The sequence below is a fragment of the Oryx dammah genome, unplaced genomic scaffold (genome assembly GCF_014754425.2).
Source record: "Oryx dammah isolate SB20612 unplaced genomic scaffold, SCBI_Odam_1.1 HiC_scaffold_7, whole genome shotgun sequence".
Lineage (NCBI taxonomy): Eukaryota > Metazoa > Chordata > Mammalia > Artiodactyla > Bovidae > Oryx > Oryx dammah.
Window position 1 is genome coordinate 33639190 of NW_024070191.1, and position 23328 is coordinate 33662517.

The window sequence follows — 23328 nt, forward strand, 5'->3', positions numbered from 1 at the left end:
CCCTTGAACAGCAAGGAGATCAAACCATGAACATTCATTGGAAGGACTGATGCTGAAGCTGAAGTTCCAATACTTTGGCCACCAGATGGGAAGAGCAGACTCATTGGAAAAGACCCTGATGCTGGGATAGATTGAGGGCAAGAGGAGAAGGGAGCAACAGGATGAGATGGTTGGATGGCATCACTGATTCAATGGGCCTGAGTTTGAGCAAACTCAGGGAGATAATGAAAGACAGAGAAGCCTGTTGTGCTACAGTTCATGGGCGGCAAAGAGTTGGAAACAACTTAGCAACTGAACAACAACAAACTTAGAAGACCAGGGATTTTATTCTTTTGAATGTAAGTGTATATGACATACAGAGACTATCATGATTCATAGTAATTACATATTTTTCTGTTTCAGATATGTAATAATTTAGGCAATTGTCATTGCATTCCTGACTATACACCTCCAGATTGTGAATTACAAATTGGTTCACCAGGAGGAAGTATTGATGATGGAAATTATCATAAATCTTGTGAGTAGAAATTAAAGTTTTAAATTCTAGGATGTTTTAAAAATAAAGCATCAAAATAGGATGCCCTATGAAATAAAGAAATCCACTATTAACTAAAATCTTTCATGATCTCCCAAGTGACTAAAAGAGTTACTTTGAATAGTGGCTTTCATTAAATTAATGTTAAATAATATTTGCAAAGTACTTTCTGCAGAGGCACCCAGTTTTAATCAACTCAGTTACTAAAATACAATATGGTACTCAAGTTTCAATAAGCATCATGCGTGCTCAGTCGCCTCAATCACGTCTGTCTCTTTGTGACCCTATGGACTGTGGCCCAGCAGGCTCCACTGTTCATGGGATTCTCCAAGCAAGAATAGTGGAGTGGACTGCCAGTTCCTTCTCCAGGGGGTCTTCCCGACCCAGGGATCAAACCCAAGTCTTTTTTTTTTTTTAATTTTAATTTTTATTTTATTTTACTTTACAATACTGTATTGGTTTTGCCATACATTAACATGAATCAGCCACGCATGTACATGAGTTCCCAATCCTGAACCCCCCTCCCACCTCCCATCCCATATCATCTCTCTGGATCATCCCCGTGCACCAGCCCCAAGCATCCTGTATCCTGTATCGAACATAGACAGGTGATTCGTTTCTTACATGATAGTGTACATGTTTCAATGCCATTCTCCCAAATCATCCCACCCTCTCCCTCTCCCACAGAGTTCAAAAGTCTGTTCTAAACATCCGTGTCTCTTTTGCTGTCTCGCATACAGGGTTATCATTACCATCTTTCTAAATTCCATATATATGCGTTAGTATACTGTATTGGTGTTTTTCTTTCTGGCTTACTTCACTCTGTATAATAGGCTCCAGTTTCATCTGCCTCATTAGAACTGATTCAAATGTACTCTTTTTAATGGCTGAGAGAATACTCCATTGTGTATATGTACCACAGCTTTCTCATCCATTCATCTGCTGAGGTTGTTTCCATGTCCTGGCTATTATAAACAGTGCTGCGGTGAACATTGGGGTACACGTGTCTCTTTCAGTTCTGGTTTCCTCGATGTGTATGCCCAGCAGTGGGATTGCTGGGTCATAAGGCAGTTCTATTTGCAATTTTTTAAGGAATCTCCACACTGTTCTCCATAGTGGCTGTACTAGTTTGCATTCCCACCAACAGTGTAAGAAGGTTCCCTTTTCTCCACACCCTCTCCAGCATTTATTGCTTGTAGACTTTTGGACTGCTGCCATTCTAAGTGGTGTGAAATGGTACTTCATTGTGGTTTTGATTTGCATTTCTCTGATAATGAGTGATGTTGAGTATCTTTTCATGTGTTTGTTAGCCATCCGTATGTCTTCTTTGGAGAAATGTCTATTTAGTTCTTTGGCCCATTTTTTGATTGGGTCGTTTATTTTTCTGGAATTGAGCTGCATAAGTTGCTTGTATATTTTTGAAACAAGACAAGGGTGCCCATTTTCACCGCTACTATTCAACATAGTTCTGGAAGTTTTGGCCACAGACATCAGAGCAGAAAAAGAAATAAAAGGAATCCAAATTGGAAAAGAAGAAGTAAAACTCTCACTGTTTGCAGATGACATGATCCTCTACATAGAAAACCCTAAAGACTCCACCAGAAAATTACTAGAGCTAATCAATGAACATAGTAAAGTTGCAGGGTATAAAATCAACACACAGAAATCCCTTGCATTCCTATACACTAGTAATGAGAAAGTAGAAAAAGAAATTAAGGAAACAATTCCATTCACCATTGCAACAAAAAGAACAAAATACTTAGGAATATATCTACCTAAAGAAACTAAAGACCTATATATAGAAAATTATAAAACACTGATGAAAGAAATCAAAGAGGACACTAATAGATGGAGAAATATACCATGTCCATGGATTGGAAGAATCAATATAGTGAAATGAGTATACTACCCAAAGCAATATACAGATTCAATGCAATCCCTATCAAGCTACCAGCAGTATTTTTCACAGTTTGTATGGAAATACAAAAAACCTCGAATAGCCAAAGCAATCTTGAGAAAGAAGAATGGAACTGGAGGAATCAACTTGCCTGACTTCAGGCTCTACTACAAAGCCAAATCATTTATATCTCCTGCATTGGCAGACAGGTTCTTTACCACTAATGCCACCTGGGAAACCCTAATAAACATCATGGCATGAATGAAAAATAAATATGGATGGCCGAACATCATGCAAATCATTTGCATTCCATGTTATTAAAAACTTTGCAGGTTATTAAAAAGCACGTGTAGGATAAGGTGTTTATTTTGAATGAAATTTAGATTTAAAAAGTATGACAAAATATAAGTATACATATTTACTAGGAAATAATAGTAAATCACATTTTGAGTGATGAAGTACAAGTTTATACTTTCTCTCGTTTCCATGAATGAAGACAAGTTGCTATTCATTGATTCAACATCTATTTATGATAAAAACTCTCAATAGGGCTTCCTTTGTGGTCTAGTGCTTAAGAATCCACCTGCCAATGCAGAGGACATGGGCTCGATCCCTGGTCGGGGAGGATTCTACATTCCACAGGACAACTAAGTTCACCTACTGCAGCTATTGAGTCGGTATGCCTTAGAGCCTGAGCTCCACAACAAAAGAAGCCAGCTCAGTGAGAAACTTGCACACTGCAACCAAGAGGAGCCACTGCTCATCACAAACTAGGGAAAGCCTGCACTCAGCAATGAAGACCCACCACAGCCAAAAATAAAACAGACACATAAATCTTAAAAAAAAAAACAAAACTGTCAACAGTGTGGGTATAGAGTGACTATAGCTCATCAAGGTGGAGTCCACATATGGCAAACCCCAAACTGACATCATATGCAATAGTTAGAAGCTGAAAGCTTTTCCTCTAAGAACAGGAATAAGACAAGGATGCCTATGCCCACTACTTTATCCAACACAGAATTGAAAGTCCTAGTCACAGCAATTAAACAAAAATAAATAAATAAAATAAATCCTAGATTCTAGTTGTATTTGATGAGTGTTTTATTTTTTTAAAAATTAACTTATTTATTTTTTTGGAGGATAATTGCTTTACAATATTGTGTTGGTTTCTGCCTATATCAACACTTTTGTTGGCTTTTTAATTTATTTATTTTTAATTGGAGGAGAGCATTTTATTCTTATTGGACTACAAGGCCCAAATTGTTTCATACATATCCATTTGTAAAATTTTTCTTGTATTTGTGTCATTTCACTGGAACAGCTAGACACCCATAAATAAGCAAAAGAATTATCCTAGTCACAGACCTCACAACTTTCAAATATTAACTCAAAATGGATCATAGTCCTAAAGTCTGAAAGTTAGCTAAGGACAAGCTCAGGCAATGGTAGTGACTGGAGACAGCAGTATGCATATACTTGACTGTGGGGCCCAAGTGCAGGTGTCCAGGTGGTGGCAGAAGTCAGCTAAAGTTGTGTTTGCAGTGATCAGGGCTGGGGTATGTGGCAATGGCTGGAGCCAACTATAGGTTCACTGGCTACTCCAATGGCTGTGAATGTCAGTACGCTTTCCTATTGCTTCACACTCTACTTCTGTGAATGCATACTGCAAGGGAAATCAGTGATGGGGTGGGGAAATCAAGTTCTGGGGCATGCTGGTGCACAACTGGACAGGCTAGCTCCAGGTAGGCACAGTGATGCCCACCACTGTCAGAAGTCCGATTGTAATCTGGATCCAACAAACAGCTAGAGTATGCTTTCTTGTAGCTGTTCTCTTCTTCCCCTGGGTGTGTACACTGTCTTGGAGGTCAGGTCTTGCTGGGGGTGTGCAGGATCAGAGCTGAAGGCAAGGGCTGGTTACAAGTAGGCATGGTGGTGTGGGCTGGTCAGAGAGGCAGAACCTGATCTGGATCTGACAAACAGCTGCAGGCGCCATGGGTGTTGATATGCTCTTCAGTGGCTGGGTGCTCACCCAGAAGCCAGAGACAAGAGTCAGGCCGGGAACATACAAGTGCATGACTGCAGGGGCTATTCACAGGTGGACATGGTGACATTGGCCAGTGATGGAAGGCAGGACCTGACTCTGTCCACAAACAGCAGTGTATGGCTGGGAAGGAAGGCAGCAGAAAGGGAAGGCTGGCTGGCTATACATTCACCTGTGACTGTTGTTTTATCATTCAGTTGCTAAGTCGTGTCTATTTGTGACCCCATGCACTGTGGCCCACCAAACTTCTCTGTCCATGAGATTTCCTGGGCAAGAATACTGGAATGGGTTGCCATTTCCTTCTTCAGGGGATCTTCCCCACCCAGGAATAAAACCTGTGTCTCCTGCATTGGCAGGCAGATTCTTTACACTGAGCCACCAGGGAAGCCTGCTGCAGATTAATTCCACTTATTATATCAGAGGGTCTAGTCAGTATATCCTTCCCCACAAAGCATACAGATTAAAAAGAAAAAAGAAAATCAGTGTTTCTATACAGGTAATATGATCCTATATGCAGAAAATCCTAATGAGTCGCCAAAACCTAAAAAGTAAGGTGGCAGAAAGTGAGATCAATATACAAAAAGCAATTGTATATCTACAAACGAAAAAGAAACAATCCAGCAATGACATTAAGGAAGCAATTTTATTCATGACAGCATAAAGAATATAATACTTAGAAGTAAATTCAGTGGAAAAGCACATGATTTGTACACTGAAAACTTCAAACCATTGCTGAGATAAATTAAAGAAAATTTAAGTAACTGAAGAGAGTTATCTTCAGAGTTTGGAAAACACTTGTTACAAGGCCTGTTCTCCCCAGATTTATCTATACACTCAGGAAAATCCCATTGCAAGTCATCCATCAGGTTCACTTGCAGAAACTAACAAGCTGATTATAAACTTTATACAGAATTTCAAAGGGACTGCTGCTGCTGCTGCTGCTGCTGCTGCTAAGTTGCTTCAGTCATGTCCAACTCTGTGCGATGCCATAGATGGCAGCCCACCAAGCTCCCTCATCCTTGGGATTCTCCAGGCAAGAACACTGGAGTGGGTTGCCATTTCCTTCTCCAATGCATGAAAGTGAAAATTCAAAGTGAAGTCGCTCAGTTGTGTCCGACTCTTTGAGACCCCATGGACTGCAGCCTACCAGGCTCCTCCACCCATGGGATTTTTCAGGCAAGAGTACTGGAGTGGGTTGCCATTGCCTTCAAAGGGACCAGTGTTGTCAAAATAACTTTGAAACAGAGTGATGTTGGAGAAAATACACACCCAATTGCAGAACTTTCTATAAAGTTACAATAATCAGTGCAGTTTAACACTGATATTAACATAGACATGTAGATCAATGAAACAGAATAAATCACTGGAAGTAGAGCCACAGATGCATGGAAAACTAATTTTCCAAAAAGTGCAAAGCAAATCAGTGAATAAAGGATAGCTTTTTCAACAAAAAATGCTGGAACAATTATATATTCACATGCAGAATAAAAGAATTCTGTACATGTTCTGACATGATGTGAAAAATTCACTCAGAGTGGATCACAGACCAAAATGTGAAGCCTAAACGTATAAAACTTCCAGAAGAGAATATATGAGAAAACCTAAGTGCCTTTGGATTAAATAAAGATTATGTTTTTAACATGTGATACAAAAAGCCCAATCTAAGGAAGAAAGGTGAAAATTTGGACATCATCGCAATGAAAAGCTTTTGCTCTTCAAAACTCACCTGAAAAGTTTTGTATATAACTAGAGTTAAGTATATAACTAATAAAGTATTTATATTTTGAATATATACAAATTTTATATTCACAATATAATCCTTGACAATTAATAATGGAAAATACCCCGATAAAGATGGATAAAATATGGATACTTTATCAAAGAAAATATATAGGTGATAGATAAGCACATGTAAAGATGCCCAATATCATTGTTCATCAAAGAAATTCACACTAAAATCACAGTTAGTTACTGTTACATTCTTTTAAAATTTATTTAAATTTTAAAGACTAACCACATGAAGTTTTGCAAAAATGGGAAGATAGTGTCTCATACACTATTGTTGAAAACTGTACAGTTTCAGCTTCTTAAAAGAATCTTATGTATTGATTATTTATCTTTGACTGTGCTGGGTCTTCGTTGCTGCACATTGCTAGTCGGAGTGAGCAGGGGCTACTCAGCAGGTGTGGTGTGAGGGCTTCTCACTGCAGTGACTTCTCGCTGCAGAACAAGGCTCTAGGGCATGAGGCCTTCAGTAGTTGAGGCTCCCCAGCTCTAGAGCACATGGGCTAAGTTGTTCTTTGGGATATGGGATCTTCCTGGACCAGGGCTGGAACCCGTGTCTCCTGCTCTGGCAGGTGAATTCTTTATCACTGAGCCTCCAGGGAAGCCCTTTCACCTATCATGTAATGCAGTCACTTTACTGTTTGCCCAAGAGAATAAAATGCCTTCACCCCTACAAAACTTTGTACACAAATGTTCATAACAGCTTTACATGTAATAGATAAGATTTGAAAAAAACCCAAAGACAAATCAACAGGTGATGGATCAACAAAGTGTGGTATATTCAAAAAACAGTATACTATTGAACAATAAAAAGGAATGAGCTACTGTTAAAAATACAAATGTGGATGGATGTCAACGTTTATGCTGTGTGAAAAAAAGCAAGATTAAAATGAATATAGACCATATGACTTTATTTATATTAAATTGTAGAACACCTAAACTAATTGATAGAGAATGCTGATCAGATAAGTGGTTGCTTGTGTTGGGAGTGGCAGCAAAGCAGCATTATATGGGCAAGAAACTTGTGGGTGATGGATGTATTCACTCCAGTTGAGCCTTGGACTACATGGATTTGAACTGCTCTGTGCATTAACAGGGATGTCTGGCATGCTGCAGTCCATGAGGTCGCAAAGACTCAGACACAACTTGGCAATTGAACAAGTGCATCCACTTGTACACAGATTTTATTTCAATAAATACCCCACAGTACTAGAGACCAGAAATAGGCTAAATCCATGGGAGAGCAGCTGCAGATATGGTGGAACCTGTGCTACAGAGGGACCGCAGATATGGAGGACCAATGCTAAAGTTAAACATGAGTGTTTAGACTGCTTGGAGTGGATCCCCCAACCCTGCAATGTTCAGGAGTCAACTGTCTTTTGACTGATGTGGTAGTTTTATAGATATAAACATATATATATATATATATATACACACACACACACATATATATATATATACACAACATAAAATATACATCTCAAATAGATTCATGTATTATGCATTTAAAATAACAGTAAATCTGTTAAAAAATCACAAAATTTAAATGACATCAAAGACAAGAGTCACACTATTTTGTTGTCAAATCTCAGACATTAAACTTATTTTCCTTACCAATACTGATAAGAATTTTACATTAACTGAAGAAAATCCATAACTATCAAAACAAAAAATAATATTTTAAATGTATGCCTCATTTGCTATATCTTATCCATTGTACAGTTATAGTGTTCACATTTCATCATATACGAAGAATCAGTTCAGTTCAGTTCAGTTGCTGAGTTGTGTCTGACTCTTTGCTACCTCGTGGACTGTAGCACGCCAGGCCTCCCTGTCCATCACCAACTCCTGGTGTTTACTCAGACTCATGTACATTGAGTTGGTGATGCCACCCAACCATCTCATCCTCTGTCATCTGCTTCTCCTCCTGTCTTCAATCTTTCCCAACATCAGGGTCTTTTCAAATGAGTCAGTTTGTCACAAGAATAACTATATAATAAAAGAAGGAAAATACCAGTTATACCAAGACTCTCATCCATTGCTGATGTGAATGTAATTCCTGCAATCACTTAGGAAAATCACTGGAAAAGTTACAAATGTTTGATTTAGGCATACAGTATAAGTAAGCATCACATTCCCAAGGGCATATACCTGTGAGATATGCACACATACATTGACTAAGAGACATGTAGTATAATATTCATAGCAGCACTATTCATAACACTCATAATTGCAAGTTACCCAAATGCTCATAAGAAACAATGTATTTATAGCTGTTATTTCTATATAAAGATATTGTATGAGTGATGAGAATGAATATTTTACAATTATAAACAATAATTTGGCCAAATCCCCAAATAAGGTAATATGGAGCCGAAAAATCAGATAGGACATAAATACATACAACATAACTCTATATAAAGGTTGCTGCTGCTGCTAAGTCGCTTCAGTCGCAGTCATATCCAACTCTGTGCTACCCCATAGATGGCAGTCTACCAGGCTCTCCCATCCTTGGGATTCTCCAGGCAAGAACACTGAAGTGGGTTGCCATTTCCTTCTCCATTATAATCTGTCAAAAATGACCCATGGATTAGTGATTTTCCATGGATGATGGCTGAAAGAAAGTAGAATGGAGGTAGTGAGATGCTGATAATGTTACTTTTCCTGGATTTGGTGCTGGTTACATCAGTTCGTTTCAGTCGCTCAGTCGTGTCCAACTCTTTGCGACCCCATGAATCGCAGCATGCCAGGCCTCCCGGTCTATCACCAACTCCCGGAGTTCACTCAGACTCACGTCCATCGAGTCAGTGATGCCATCCAGCCATCTCATCCTCTGTCGTCCCCTTCTCCTCCTGCCCTCAATCCCTCCCAGCATTAGAGTCTTTTCCAGTGAGTCAACTCTTTGCATGAGATGGCCAAAGTACTGGAGTTTCAGCTTTAGCATCATTCTTTCCAAAGAAATCCCAGGGCTGATCTCCTTCAGAATGGACTGGTTGGATCTCCTTGCAGTCCAATGGTCTCTCAAGAGTCTTCTCCAACAGCACAGTTCAAAAGCATCAATTTTTCGGCGCTCAGCCTTCTTCACAGTCCAACTCTCACATCCATACATGACCACAGGAAAAACCATAGCCGTGACTAGACAGACCTTAGTCGGCAAAGTAATGTCTCAGCTTTTGAATATACTATCTAGGTTAAATAGATGTGTTCAATTTAAAAAATACTTTGAGCTATAAAATGATGACGTGAATGCATGTCTGTTAGTATTGTTACATTTCTGTGAAAAATCTAACTAAATAGTAATAGAGGAAAGCAGTATCTTTTGTTTTGTTTTGTTTTTCATATAAATTTATTTATTTTAATTGGAGAACAGAATTATGATTAGAAAATGTCCTGGTGTGTGCTTTTGAGACTCTAGCAGAGTATGTCTTGAGATCTGGATTATTTTTCTAATTCTTTGCTAATATATTTATTTATTGTGTACTTTTGCTGCTGCGGCTGCTAAGTTGCTTCAGTTGTGTCTGGCTCTGTGCAACCCCATAGACGGCAGCCCACCAGGCTCCCCTGTCCCTGGGATTCTCCAGGCAAGAACACTGGAGTGGGTTGGCATTTCCTTCTCCAATGCATGAAAGTGAAAAGTGAAAGTGAAGTCGCTCAGTCGTGTCTGACCCTCAGCGACCCCATGGACTGCAGCCTATCAGGCTCCTCCGTCCATGGGATTCTCCAGGCAGGAGTACTGGAGTGGGGTGCCATTGCCTTCTCCATGTCTCCTTTTGGGAATTGTGTAATATTTGAATTTTTTAAGACAGCAAAAGGGCATACTATATTGTTGACTGTCAACAAGATGGAAAAAACACGCACAAGACACTCATTACATATAGGTAGATACAGACACAAGTATGGGTATAGAAATGGATTTTATTCACATGTATAAAATATAAATACTGGATGGAGAAACATAGTCATTTAAAAATGGTTTCCTTTGAGGAGCAAAACTATGTGACTTGACAAGGTAGTGGATCGGGGCTTTTCACAGCATATTGCTAAATTTTTAACTTAAGCCCTACTAATATGTCACCTTTAAAATAAATAAGATGAATGTAGTAAACAGACTTCAAACTGCATATACAGTATCATAATACTTTCAAAATATGCATAAAAGATGACTAGTAAGCCTCCAATACTTTGGTCACCTGATGTGAAGAACTGACTCATTGGAAAAAAAACCCTGATGCTGGGAAAGATAGAAGGCAGGAGGAGAAGGGGACGACAGAGGATGAGATGGTTGGATGGCATCACTGACTCAATGGATATGAGTTTGAGCAAGCTCCAGGAGTTGGTGGTGGACAGTGAGGCCTGGCATGCTACAGTCCATGGGGTCTCAAAGAGTTGGACACGACTGAACGACTGAACTGACTGAACTGAGTAAGCCTATGAAAACTATGCAATTGTAGTTTGGGGTATGAGCTTAAATGCCCTTTTATTTCCTCATATATGACAGTTTGCAAGGTCTTAAACTTTCAATTATGTATATGATTTTACATGTATGCATATGATTGCTGCCCAACTCTTTGCAACCCCATAGACTGAAGCCCATCAGGTTCCTCTGTCCATGGAATTTTCCAGGCAAGAATACTGCAGTGAGTTGCCATTCCCTCCTCCAGGATGCATATGATTAAAGTGAGATAAATAGAAATTTATTCAAACATTCAGTGAATATCCACCTATTTCTGTGTTTCACTTCCAGATACAATGTTTACTAAAAAAGGCTACAATACACATCAAAACTGGCTTATTTTAAGTTTCTACATTTTTCTGCCCTTTTTCATAATTTTCACCATTATGATCATGAAGCGAAATGAAATGAGAAAATCATGCAACAAAGAGAGTGTGGAATATGAGGGGTAAGTAAGATTTTGCAAATAATTTAGTATCTTAAATTGTGCTAGTCATTAACCAGTGTAAAAATTCATAAGTATATAATATTTGTTATATTTATTATGAAATATGTGCTATTTTAAAATCTAAACAAATGTCCTTTTGTCCATTCTGTTTTCCCAATAGTCCATTATTAGTATATTAAGACAAATCAAAATTTTGACTGCTCTAAAACTGTTTTCCTGATGCATATTCCACAGTGTACTAGGGACTTAATACGAGAAAACTATATTTGGTATATCATTTTAAGTTCCTAAGTGGATCTAAATTAAGTAGCAGTGTTTGTTTCCTTCAGAGAAATTCTTTTTATCCAATTTAGAATTATTTTTTTTTCAATTTAGAATTATATTAAAAATGTCATTAATAAATCCTTGAACCTCAAAATATTTCTATCTCTTTAGTAGTCTCAAATGTTGTTAAAAAATCTCTGCAGAATTCCTCTGAAATTAGATACTGTTTCTTACAAACTTGTGCATGATATTTACTTTTGTGCATCTTCCTTTCTGATGACCTCTTTAACTCACTGAAGGCAAGAAACCTTTATATTAATCCCAATATGTGACAGCATGAATGAGGATTTTAGCCTCAAAGTGACATTTTCTTTGAAATCTATTATTGTGTGTTGTGCTTAGTTGCTCAGTCCTGTCTGACTCTTTGTGACCCTGTAGGCTGTAGTCTGCCAGGCCCCTCTGTCCATAGGATTCTCCAGACAAGAATATTGGAGTGGGTTGTCATGCCCTCCTCCAGGGGATCTTCCTGACCTAGGGATTGTACCCAGATCCCCCGGATTGCAGGCAGATTCTTTACCATCTGAGCCACCAGGGAAGCCCATTTTATGAAGACATATTCAATTATACACACATCACATGTATATCATTTAGGGAAATGTTGGATCATAGTCACTGAAAGAGAAAGTGACTTAATCAGCCATCATGAGACTTTACAGAGGAAAAAAAAAAGAGAGAATTCAAAGAAAGCCCTGACAGGTAATGTTGTTGAGGGAACCTGAGTAATGTACATGCTGAATACAGCTCTATATCTAAAAATTCATGCTGTCCCAGCCTTAATGACTGTTCCTTCACAAACTCTCCCACCAGACCTGGGGTGTACTGGAGCTTTTGAATACATAATTTTTACCAGATAGGAAAGAATGGCTTTATCTTATAGCCATATATTTATTTCCATCATGCATTAAGCTAGGGCTCTGGGTTTAGGTAATAAGTTCACAGAGCTGGAACATCATTCTCATCGCATCACATCAAAGACAAATGATATGAACTGATAACTTAATATCAATCTTGATAACTTGGAGGAAGGAGTGTTTGTTAGGCATTTCCTGATAACATGAAAACACCTGTTAGATTATTTTTCTCTCTTCTTATACTTAAATCTATAAAAAAGAAAAAAAAGGCAGCTAAATATACCCCATATGTTTTTGTTTTTTGAGTAGTTCTTCACTGTCAGGATCTATAAAGGGTGTTTCAGAATTATCTCGTATATTCCTTGTCACAGCCTTCAGTTCAGTTCAGTCGCTCAGTCGTGTCCGACTCTTTGTGACTCCATGAATCGCAGCATGCCAGGCCTCCCTGTCCATCACCAGCTCCCGGAGTTCACTCAGACTCACGTCCATCGAGTCCGTGATGCCATCCAGCCATCTCATCCTGGGTCGTCCCCTTCTCCTCCTGCCCCCAATCCCTCCTAGCATCAGAGTCTTTTCCAATGAGTCAACTCTTCGCATGAGGTGGCCAAAGTACTGGAGTTTCAGCTTCAGCATCATTCCTTCCAAAGAAATCCCAGGGCTGATCTCCTTCAGAATGGACTGGTTGGATCTCCTTGCAGTCCAAGGGACTCTCAAGAGTCTTCTCCATCACCACAGTTCAAAAGCATCAATTCTTCAACACTCAGCCTTCTTCACAGTCCAACTCTCACATCCATACATGACCAGAGGAAAAACCATAGCCTTGACTAGACGGACCTTAGTAGGCAAAGTAATGTCTCTGCTTTTGAATATACTATCTAGGTTAGTCATAACTTTTCTTCCAATGAGTAAGCATCTTTTAATTTCATGGCTGCAATCACCATCTGCAGTGATTTGGGCGCCCCCCCCCCAAAATAAAGTCTGACACTGTTTCCACTGTTTCCCCATCTATTTCCCATGAAGTGATGGGACCAGATGCCAGGATCTTCATTTTCTGAATGTTGAGCTTTAAGCCAACTTTTTCACTCTCCTCTTTCACTGGCTTTTAGCTCTTATTCACTTTATGCCCTAAGAGTGGTGTCATCTGCATATCTGAGGTTATTGATATTTCTCCCAGCAATCTTGATTCCAGCTTGTGTTTCTTCCAGTCCAGCGTTTCTCATGATGTACTCTGCATAGAAGTTAAATAAGCAGCGTGACAATATACAGCCTTGACGTACTCCTTTTCCTATTTGGAACCAGTCTGTTTTTCCATGTCCAGTTCTAACTGTTGCCTCCTGACCTGCATACATATTTCTCAAGAGGCAGGTTAGGTGGTCTGGTATTCTCATCTCTGTCAGAATCTTCCACAGTTTATTGTGATCCACACAGTCAAAGGCTTTGGCATAGTCAATCAAACAGAAATAGATGTTTTTCTGGAACTCTCTTGCTTTTTCCATGATCCAGCGCATGTTGGCAATTTGATCTCTGATTCCTCTACCTTTTCTAAAACCAGCTTGAACATCAGGGAGTTCACGGTTCACGTATTGCTGAAGCCTGGCTTGGAGAATTTTGAACATTACTTTACTAGCATGTAAGATGAATGCAATTGTGCAGTAGTTTGAGCATTCTTTGGCATTGCCTTTCTTTGGGATTGGAATGAAAACTGACCTTTTCCAGTCCTGTGGCCACTGCTGAGTTTTCCAAATTGGCTGGCATATTGAGTGCAGCACTTTCATAGCATCATCTTTCAGGATTTGAAACAGCTCAACTGGAATTCCATCACCTCCACTAGCTTTGTTCATAGAGATGCTTTCTAAGGCCCATTTGACTTCACTTTCCAAGATGTGTGGCTCTAGATTAGTGATCACATCATCATGATTATCTGGGTCATGAACATCTTTTTTGTACAGTTCTTCTGTATATTCTTGCCACCTCTTCTTAATATCTTCTGCTTCTGTTAGGTCCATACCATTTCTGTCCTTTATCGAGCCCATCTTTGCATGAGATGTTCCCTTGGTATCTCTAATTTTCTTGAAGAGATCTCTAGTCTTTCCCATTCTGTTCTTTTCCTCTATTTCATTGCATTGATGGCTGAAGAAGTCTTTCTTATCTCTTCTTGCTATTCTTTGGAACTCTGCACTCAGATGCTTATATCTCTCCTTTATTCCTTTGCTTTTTGCCTCTCTTCTTTTCACAGCTATTTGTAAGGCCTCCCCAGACAGCCATTTTGCTTTTTTGCATTTTTTTTCCATGGGGATGGTCTTGATCCCTATCTCCTCTACAATGTCACGAACCTCATTCCATAGTTTATCAGGCACTCTATGTATCAGAGCTAGTCCCTGAAATCTATTTCTCACTTCCACTGTATAATCATAAGGGATTTGATTTAGGTCATACCTGAATCATCTAGCTGTTTTCCCTACTTTCTTCAATTTGAGTCTGAATTTGGTAATAAGCAGTTCATGATCTGAGCCACAGTCAGCTCCTGGTCTTGTTTTTGTTGACTGTATAGAGCTTCTCCATCTTTGGCTGCAAAGAATATAATCAATCTGGTTTCGGTGTTGACCATCTGGTGATGTCCATGTGTAGAGTCTTCTCTTGTGTTGTTGGAAGAGGGTGTTTGCTATGACCAGTGCATTTTCTTGGCAAAACTCTATTAGTCTTTGCCCTGCTTCATTCTGTATTCCACGGCCAAATTTGCCTGTTACTCCAGGTGTTTCTTGACTTCCTACTTTTGCATTCCAGTCCCCTATAATGAAAAGGACATCATTTTTGGGTGTTAGTTCTGAAAGGTCTTGTAGGTCTTCATAAAACTGTTCAACTTCAGCTTCTTCAGCATTACTGGTTGGGGCATAGACTTGGATAACTGTGATACTGAATGGTTTGCCTTGGAGATGAACAGAGATCATTCTGTCCTTTTGAGATTGCATCCAAGTACTGCATTTCAGACTCTTTTGTTGACCATGATGGCTACTCCATTTCTTCTAAGGGATTCCTGCCCGCAGTAGTAGATATAATGGTCATCTGAGTTAAATTCACCCATTCCAGTCCATTTTAGTTCACTGATTCCTAGAATGTCGACGTTCACCCTTGCCATCTCTTGTTTGACCACTTCCAATTTGCCTGGATTCATGGACCTGACATTCCAGGTTCCTATGCAATATTGCTTTTTACAGCATCGGATCTTGCTTCTATCACCAGTCACATGCACAACTGGGTTTTGTTTTTGCTTTGGCTCCACCCCTTCATTCATTCTGGAGTTATTTCTCCACTGATCTCCAGTAGCATATTGGGCACCTAATGACCTGGGGAGTTCCTCTTTTGGTATCCTCTCATTTTGCCTTTTCATACTGTTCATGGGGTTCTCAAGGCAAGAATACTGAAGTGGCTTGCCATTCCCTTCTCCAGTGGACCACTCTCTATCAGACCATTCCATCATGACCAGCCCTTCTTGGGTTGCCTCGCAGGCATGGCTTGGTTTCATTGAGTTAGACAAGGCTGTGGTCCTAGTGTGATTAGATTGACTAGTTTTCTGTGAGTATGGTTTCAGTGTGTCTGCCCTCTCATGCCCTCTTGCAACACCTACCATCTTACTTGGGTTTCTCTTACTTTGGGCGTGGGGTATCTCTTCACAGCCGCTGCTCCTTACCTTGGACGAGGGGTATCTCCTTACCACCGCTATTCCTGTCACAGCCCTAGATGCAGCCTTTTCTACAAGGATTGTTGGTTTCTTTTATTGGAAAACAATTTTACAGATCTAGATGCTAGGTTTGCACCTTGCTATTTGGGTTTCATTGCTTCTAGAACCTCACAACAGACAGATATATGAATCTGATATGTGTATACAACACATGTATACACACAATTGTCCTTAGATATCCTGCAGATAAGTCATTTATCACGTATTTGTTGTAGCTGGGTGGTCTGAATTTTTGCAACCCTATGAACTGTAGCAAACCAACTGTAGCAAACTGTAGCAAACTTTGCTACAGCAAAATGTAGCAAAGCCTGGTTTCCTCTCTTCCCCACTAACTCCTGGAGTTTGCTGAAATTCATTTCCATTGAGTTGGTAATGCCATCTAACCATCTCATTCTCTGCTGCCTCTTCTTTTATCAGATAAAAATTGAGGTTTTGTTTTTTTTTTCTTCAGATATGTGTCATATTTTCATTCAAATCACGGTATTTTTTGCTGAGGAAACATTTTAAAATTTTATCATTGTTTTCCTTCTTGGATTATGCTTTTGCTGTTATATTTAAAAACTCACCACCAAACCCAAGGTCACTCAGATTTTCTCCTATGCTTTCATCTTGAAGATTTATAGCTTTGCAATGTACATTTAGACCTATGATTCATTTTGAGGCAGTTTTTGTTCAAAATTTGAAATAAAATTTTAAAGTACGACATATGTGATAAAGTTTGTATTTTTGCAAATGTATGCCAAGTAGTCCAGTGTCATTTGTTGAAAGGACTATATTCATCGAAATGCCTTTGCACCTTCATTGAATATCTTGAACATATATATGTAGGTCTAATATTGAATGAAGGAAATTAGATATTTCTTATTTTCTTATTCATATTAAGTGCATCTTCTTATTTATAGGGTAAAGTTTTTTTTTCTGCAATATATCTTTTTCCAAGTTTCAAATACTAGAATGTGATTCTCTTTATCCACATTTGCAAATAAGTTTGCCTAAAAGAAAGATGTGTTATCTTTTCCACATGCCACAGATTAAATAGGCTATGTCATGTCTGACTCTTTTGCAACCCCATGGACTGTGGCCCACCAGGCACTTTTATCCATAGGATTTCTCAGGCAAAAATAATGAAATGGGTAGCCATTTCCTTCTCCAGGGGATCTTCCTGATTCAGGGATCGAACTCACATCTCCTGTATTGGCAGGCATATTCTTTTCTCTGTAGTGACTGGAAATATTCTATTTAGCCTTTCACTTTAGTCTTTCTAAACCATGGATTTTTCAAAGAACCAAAAGTATACAAAACTAAATAAACAAATTTTCATTATTTTCAACCATTTCATAGCTGTAATTATTTTGCCTCATACTGAAATGATAAATTAGCAGTAAAGTAATAAATCTAAAGCTATATATTTATACACATAAATATGTATTCATATATGCTGCTGCTGCTAAGTCACTTCAGTCGTGTCCGACTCTGTGTGACCCCATAGATGGCAGCCCACCAGGCTCCGCCATCCCTGGGATTCTCCAGGCAAGAACACTGGAGTGGGTTGCCATTTCCTTCTCTGATGTATTCATATATAAATACATACAATTGTTGTTGTTCAGTTACTAAGTTGTTTCTTACTGTTTGTGACCTCATGGACTGCAGTATGCCAGGTTTCCCTGTCCTTCACCATCTCCCGGAGTTTGCTCAGGCTCATGTCCACTGAGCTGATGATGCCATCCAACCATCTCATCCTCTGTTACTCTCTTATCCTCCTATCCTAAATCTTTCCAGCATCAGTGTCCTCTCCAATGGTCCGCTCTTCCCATCAGGTGGCCAAAGCATTGGAGCTTCAGCCTCAGCATCAGTCCTTCCAGTGAATATTCAGGGTTAATTTTCTTTAGGATTAATTGGTTTGATCTCCTTGTAGTCCAAGGGACTCTTGAGAGTCTTCTACAGAACCACATTTCAAAAGTATCAATTCTTCAGTGCTCAGCCCTCTTTAGACTGATGCTGAAGCTGAAGCTCCAATACTTTGGCCACCTGATATGAAGAGTTGATTCATTAGAAAAGACCCTAATGCTGGGAAAGATTGAAGGCAGGAGGAGAAGGGGATGACAGAGGATGAGATGGTTGGGTGGCATCACTGGCTCAATGGACATGAGTTTGAGCAAGCTCCAGGACATGGCAAAGGACAGGAAGCCTGGTGTGCTGCAGTCCATGGTGTCACAAAGAGGTGGACACGACTGAGTGACTGCACAAAACAGCCTTCTTTATGGTCCAACTCTCACATCTGTACATGACTACCAGAAAAAACGTAGTTTTGATTATATGACCTTTGTCAGCAAAGTAATGTCTCTATTTTTAATATGCTGTCTAGGTTTCTCGTAGCTTTCCTTCCAAGGAGAAAGCTTTTTTAATTTTGTGTCTGCAGTCTCTGTCTGCAGTGATTTTGGAGCCCAAGAAAATAAAATCTGCCACTTTTTTCACATTTTCCCCACCTATTTTCCAAGAAGTAATGAGGCCAGCTGCCATAATCTTAGTTTTTTGAATGTTGAGTTTTAAGTCAACTTTTACACTTTCCTCTTTCACCCTAATCAATAGGCTCTTTAGTTCTTTGCTTCCTGCCATAAGGGTGGTGTTATCTGCATATCTGAGGTTATTGATATTTGTCCCGGCAATCTTGATCCCAGCTTTGATTCATCCAGCCTGGTATTTCTCTTGATGTACTCTGCATATAAGTTAAAGAAGCAGGGTGACAACATACAGCTTTGACGTACTCCTTTCCCAATTTTGAATCAGTCTGTTCTTCCATGTCCTTTTCTAATTGTTGCTTCTTGACCTGCATACAGGTTTCTCAGGAGGCACGTAAAGTGGCCTAGTATTTCCATCTGTTTAAGAATTTCCACAGTTTGTTGTGATCCACACAGTCAAAGGGTTTAGGGTAGTCAATGAAGCAGAACTAGATGCTTTTCTGGAATTCTCTTGCTTTTTCTATGATACAACTGATGTTATCTCTGGCTCCTCTGCATTTTCTAAGTGTAACTTGTACATCTGGAATCCACTGATTCTTTATTTTTCACTCTCTCTGTTCCTTTGAGTGCTTGTTTTGATCTGAGACTTAAAAAAGAAATCTGACAGTAGATATAGTTAAAGTATGAAACTGTCTACTACTAAACAGATTGTAAATTTGTATTTTCTTTTTCTTCCCCTAGTCATTCAGCCATTGTACCAGAACGCTATGACATGGACAACTAATATAGCTAAGCACTTCACCAACAAAATGCTTACATGAAGAGAAGAAAGTGTTTTTTAACCCTTATGCTATCCCTAAATACACTTAAAATGTCAAATTCTTGAAAATAAAGTGCACTTGGGCAGGAGGAAGTCTTCCTTCAGTTCAGATCAGTCGCTCAGTTGTGTCCAACTCTTTGTGACCCCATGGACTGCAGCACGCCAGGCCTCCCTGTCCATCACCAACTCTGAGTTCACTCAAACTCATGTCCATAACATTGGTGATGCTATCCAGCCATCTCATCCTCTGTTGTCCCCTTGTCCTCCTGCCTTCAATCTTTCTCAGCATCAAGTTGTTTTCCAAGGAGTCAGTTCTTCGCATCAGCTGGCCAAAGTATTGGAGTTTCAGAGTCAGCATTGGTCCTCTCAATGAATATTCAGGACTGACTTCCTTTAGGATGGACTGGTTGAATCTCCTTGCAGTCCAAGGGACTCTCAAGAGTCTTCTCCAACACCACAGTTCAAAAAAGTCTCCCTTGTGACTCCCAAATACACCTAGCCGCTGGTGAACCCCTCCAGAAGGCCGCAAATCCTGGTTCCCAAGCTGGGAGAGGCCCAATGCACAGCTGTACTTCCATCCCTCAATCCACTCAACTCTCCAACAGACCTGCCTCTCCACCTGACTGCCCAGCTTGCCCCAGGCCAGTCCCTCAGGCATGCTCCTCCCCTCTCCTGTCCCTCCCTCCAGTCTCACCCCACCTCAGCCTCTCCCCTCCTCTTTTCACGCCCGCCCCACCCCCTAGTTTCATCCCTCCCCTCAGCCCCAGCCACGCCCCTCCCAGGTCCTGCTCCCAATCCCCCCTCCCCGCCCTTGGTGAACCCCTTGAGCCATGTCCAGTCAACCGCCCTCCCTGAGGCGAGGCCAGCCACGCAATGTTGTCTCTCCTGCTCCTCCTCACAGGGCTGGGCTGGCTGGTCTCCGCGGGCCATCGTAAGTGAGGACCCTGCCGGATAGGAGGGGGGGCCCATCATCACAGTGTCCCTTGGTGCGGGGGTTGAGGGCGTTGCTCTCCTGGCCCCAGGAGCCCAGGCCAGGCTGAGGGAGCCCGGGTTTGCTTGGAGTCCTGCCCAGTTTCAGGGTTCTGCCAGGCCCGCTGGTCAGAGAGCTCAGAGCAGGACTGGGATAGTTGACGGGGACACAGGTCTTCCAGGGAGATGGGGTGGGGGTGGGGGTAGAGAGAGGATCCTGGATGGGGTCCTGGGGACCTCTTCTTAAAACCCTACACAGTATGATTTTTGGGGTGTGTGTGTGTGTCTGTGTCTGTGTGTGTGTGCGCGCCCACTGGGGCTTGGAAGATCCACAAGTGATGTGATAGGAAGGGACAAATAAGAATGAATGCTGCCCTGGACTGGGGGAATGCTCACTCCTCTCTTCCTTACTGCAGACTCAAACATCACTTCTACAAATTGCAGTGCTGCAGAAGACTGGGAAAGATACTGACAGTGGAATTTCAAAAACACATGTAATTAAGAAATAACTTAAAAAAAAATTTTTTTTAATGGAGTGCAAGACCCAAATCAAAGCATGCATATCCCTTGTTGAAATTTTGTGTTCTAATGACAGTGTTATTGTTTTCATTTCTCAAGTAATAGATGAACATTATGAAATAGACTCAGAGGGAAAAGATGCCTTGAGTTCTTGTCACACAAGAAGGCATCTACAGTCTACCAGACTGTTTTCTATAAAAGATGTACATTTAAAAATGTCTTCTATGTAAGAGAAGCCATACCAATATTTGTGTTGTAGCATGATTTAAAAATGAAAATATATAAAGAATATCTTCATGCCTGTATTTAGACACATGTGCATATATAAATCTTGGTAATGTTATTTTTTATTTTATTAACATAGTAAAATATGTGCATTATGCAAAATGAAATGTAGACAGTACAGAGACTTGTTAAGAAGGTGAATGGCCACCTCACTTTCTAAAGACAGTAAATTTGAAGGAGACTGAAGGTTTAGAGCCATGCATACACACATGCATGCATATTTTTAATGAGCATGTATGTGAGTTGTAATTGACTTTATCTCTTATGGGTAGAGTTAGGATTATTTTTATGATCATATAGCTCTGACATTATTTTCCCTAACTGTTGGATATCTTATATGTAACATAGTGTAACACATTTTAGACATGTAGATAGTTTCATGGGCTTCCTTGGTGGCTAGACAGTAAAGAATCTGCCTCCAACACTGGAGACCTGGGTTTGATCCCTAGGTTAGGAAGATCCCCTGGAGGAGGGCATGGCAACCCACTCCAGTATTCGTGCCTGGAAAATTCCTATGGGCAGAGGTGTCTGGCAGGCTAGAGTCCAGGGGATCGCAAAGACTCGGACACAACTGAGTGATTAAGCACAGCAGATAGTCTCATAAACCTTCTTGAATAGTCATCTTGGTAGGATCAACAGACGAGCCACTGTAAAAAAAAAAAAAAAATTGATAAATATTGAAAAGGTCTACCAGAAAAGTTGCATTATGTTTGACTCCCATTCACAAAAATAGCAATGCCTGTCTTCCTGAGGCCTCTCCACATCTCCTCTTCAGGCTTCTCCTCTTCTGCTTTTGTGAACATCCTAAATGAATGCTTCACTTTGAACAGGTATTTTTTGGTTAGGCCTTAACAAGAGATGCCTTTCTGCATGCTGACTTGGAATCATTTTGTTAGTTGTCAGTCTTTTTCTGGTTTCGACTTCTGTTTTAGTAATAGTTAGCAACTTTCGACAGGACACTTTGTTTTCAAGAAGAAAGAAATATTGATGTAAAGAAGCACAGGGATCGGATAAGAATCCAACAATTAGAATCCCAGTAGCAAGCTCTCACGGAGAAGGCAATGGCAACCCACTCCAGTACTCTTGCCTGGAAAATCCCATGGATAGAGGAGCCTGGTGGGCTGCAGTCCATGGGATCGCAAAGAGTCAGACACGACTGAGCGACTTCACTTTCACTTTTCACTTTCATGCATTGGAGAAGAAAATGGCAACCCACTCCAGTGTTCCTGCCTGGAGAATCCCAGGGACGGGGGAGCCTGGTGGGCTGCCGTCTATGGGGTCGCACAGAGTTGGACACGACTATAGCGACTTAGCAGCAGCAGCGGCAGCAGCAAGCTCTGAGAGGAACATCTGCAATTGTCAACTGAAAAATTATGTTAGAGACTGGGGCAGCTTTTATAGACTGAATGGTCTACTTTTTTTAAAATTTATTTTAATTGGAAGCGAATTACTTTACAATATTGTATTGGTTTTGCCATACATCAACTTCTGACTGGCTCACTTTGTGGCACCAAGAAACACCAGCAATTGTGTATTCATAAAAGCTATTACAGCCCCCACCTAATGAATAGCTGGAGATGCTGAAATGTTTAAGAGAGTATAACAAATGTACACTGGGAAATGCTAACAAAGAAAACATGAGGACCCATGATAATAGCAGGAAAAAGACAGCATTTGGTACACACACATGCACACAGACACACACACCCAACATGAGAAAGCCTCATTATTTAAAATATTCAGTTCACATGAAACAGATAAAAATTCCAAATTTGTAGGAATTTAATAAAACATCCTCAGCATATATAACATGAAAACCGATAGCATGACAAGGAGAAATTTTCAAATCATTTCCATAGAGGGATATGTAAATGGTTACCTCAAATGTTGATTGGCAAATCATAAAATTTTTAAGAAACATTTGAACAACAAAAATAAGCATTCTGTCAATGAATAAATTGAACCAAATGAAGCTTATGTATTGTTTTTCTCTTTTTGCTCTTTGTTTTGACTCACTCGATTCTATGGATGTCACGTAGGAGGTTTTTATTTAATGATACAACCTATATTGCAGCAAGAGAAAGAATTCAAGCAAATATCAAGAATCCGTGAAGCATCCCTGATGAGCTAGTTCCACACTAACCCAATCTCTCTGCTCTGGGAATATGTTGAGTCTCTGGCTAAAAATCATAAGATTTATAGG

The 23328-nt window shown here is 40.1% G+C and overlaps 1 protein-coding gene across 1 annotated transcript in view; it reads left to right on the forward strand.

The window, feature by feature from the left end:
• The window catches only part of LOC120865697 (disintegrin and metalloproteinase domain-containing protein 18-like), a 111611-nt gene extending 92295 nt beyond the window's left edge, over positions 1–19316 (forward strand). Inside the window, exons 17-19 of the mRNA XM_040243015.1 lie at positions 403–517; positions 11003–11159; positions 19274–19316. Of these exons, the coding sequence (XP_040098949.1) occupies positions 403–517; positions 11003–11159; positions 19274–19316 (315 nt within the window). The remainder of the gene's footprint in view (positions 1–402; positions 518–11002; positions 11160–19273) is intronic.
• The last annotated feature ends 4012 nt before the right edge of the window (positions 19317–23328 follow it).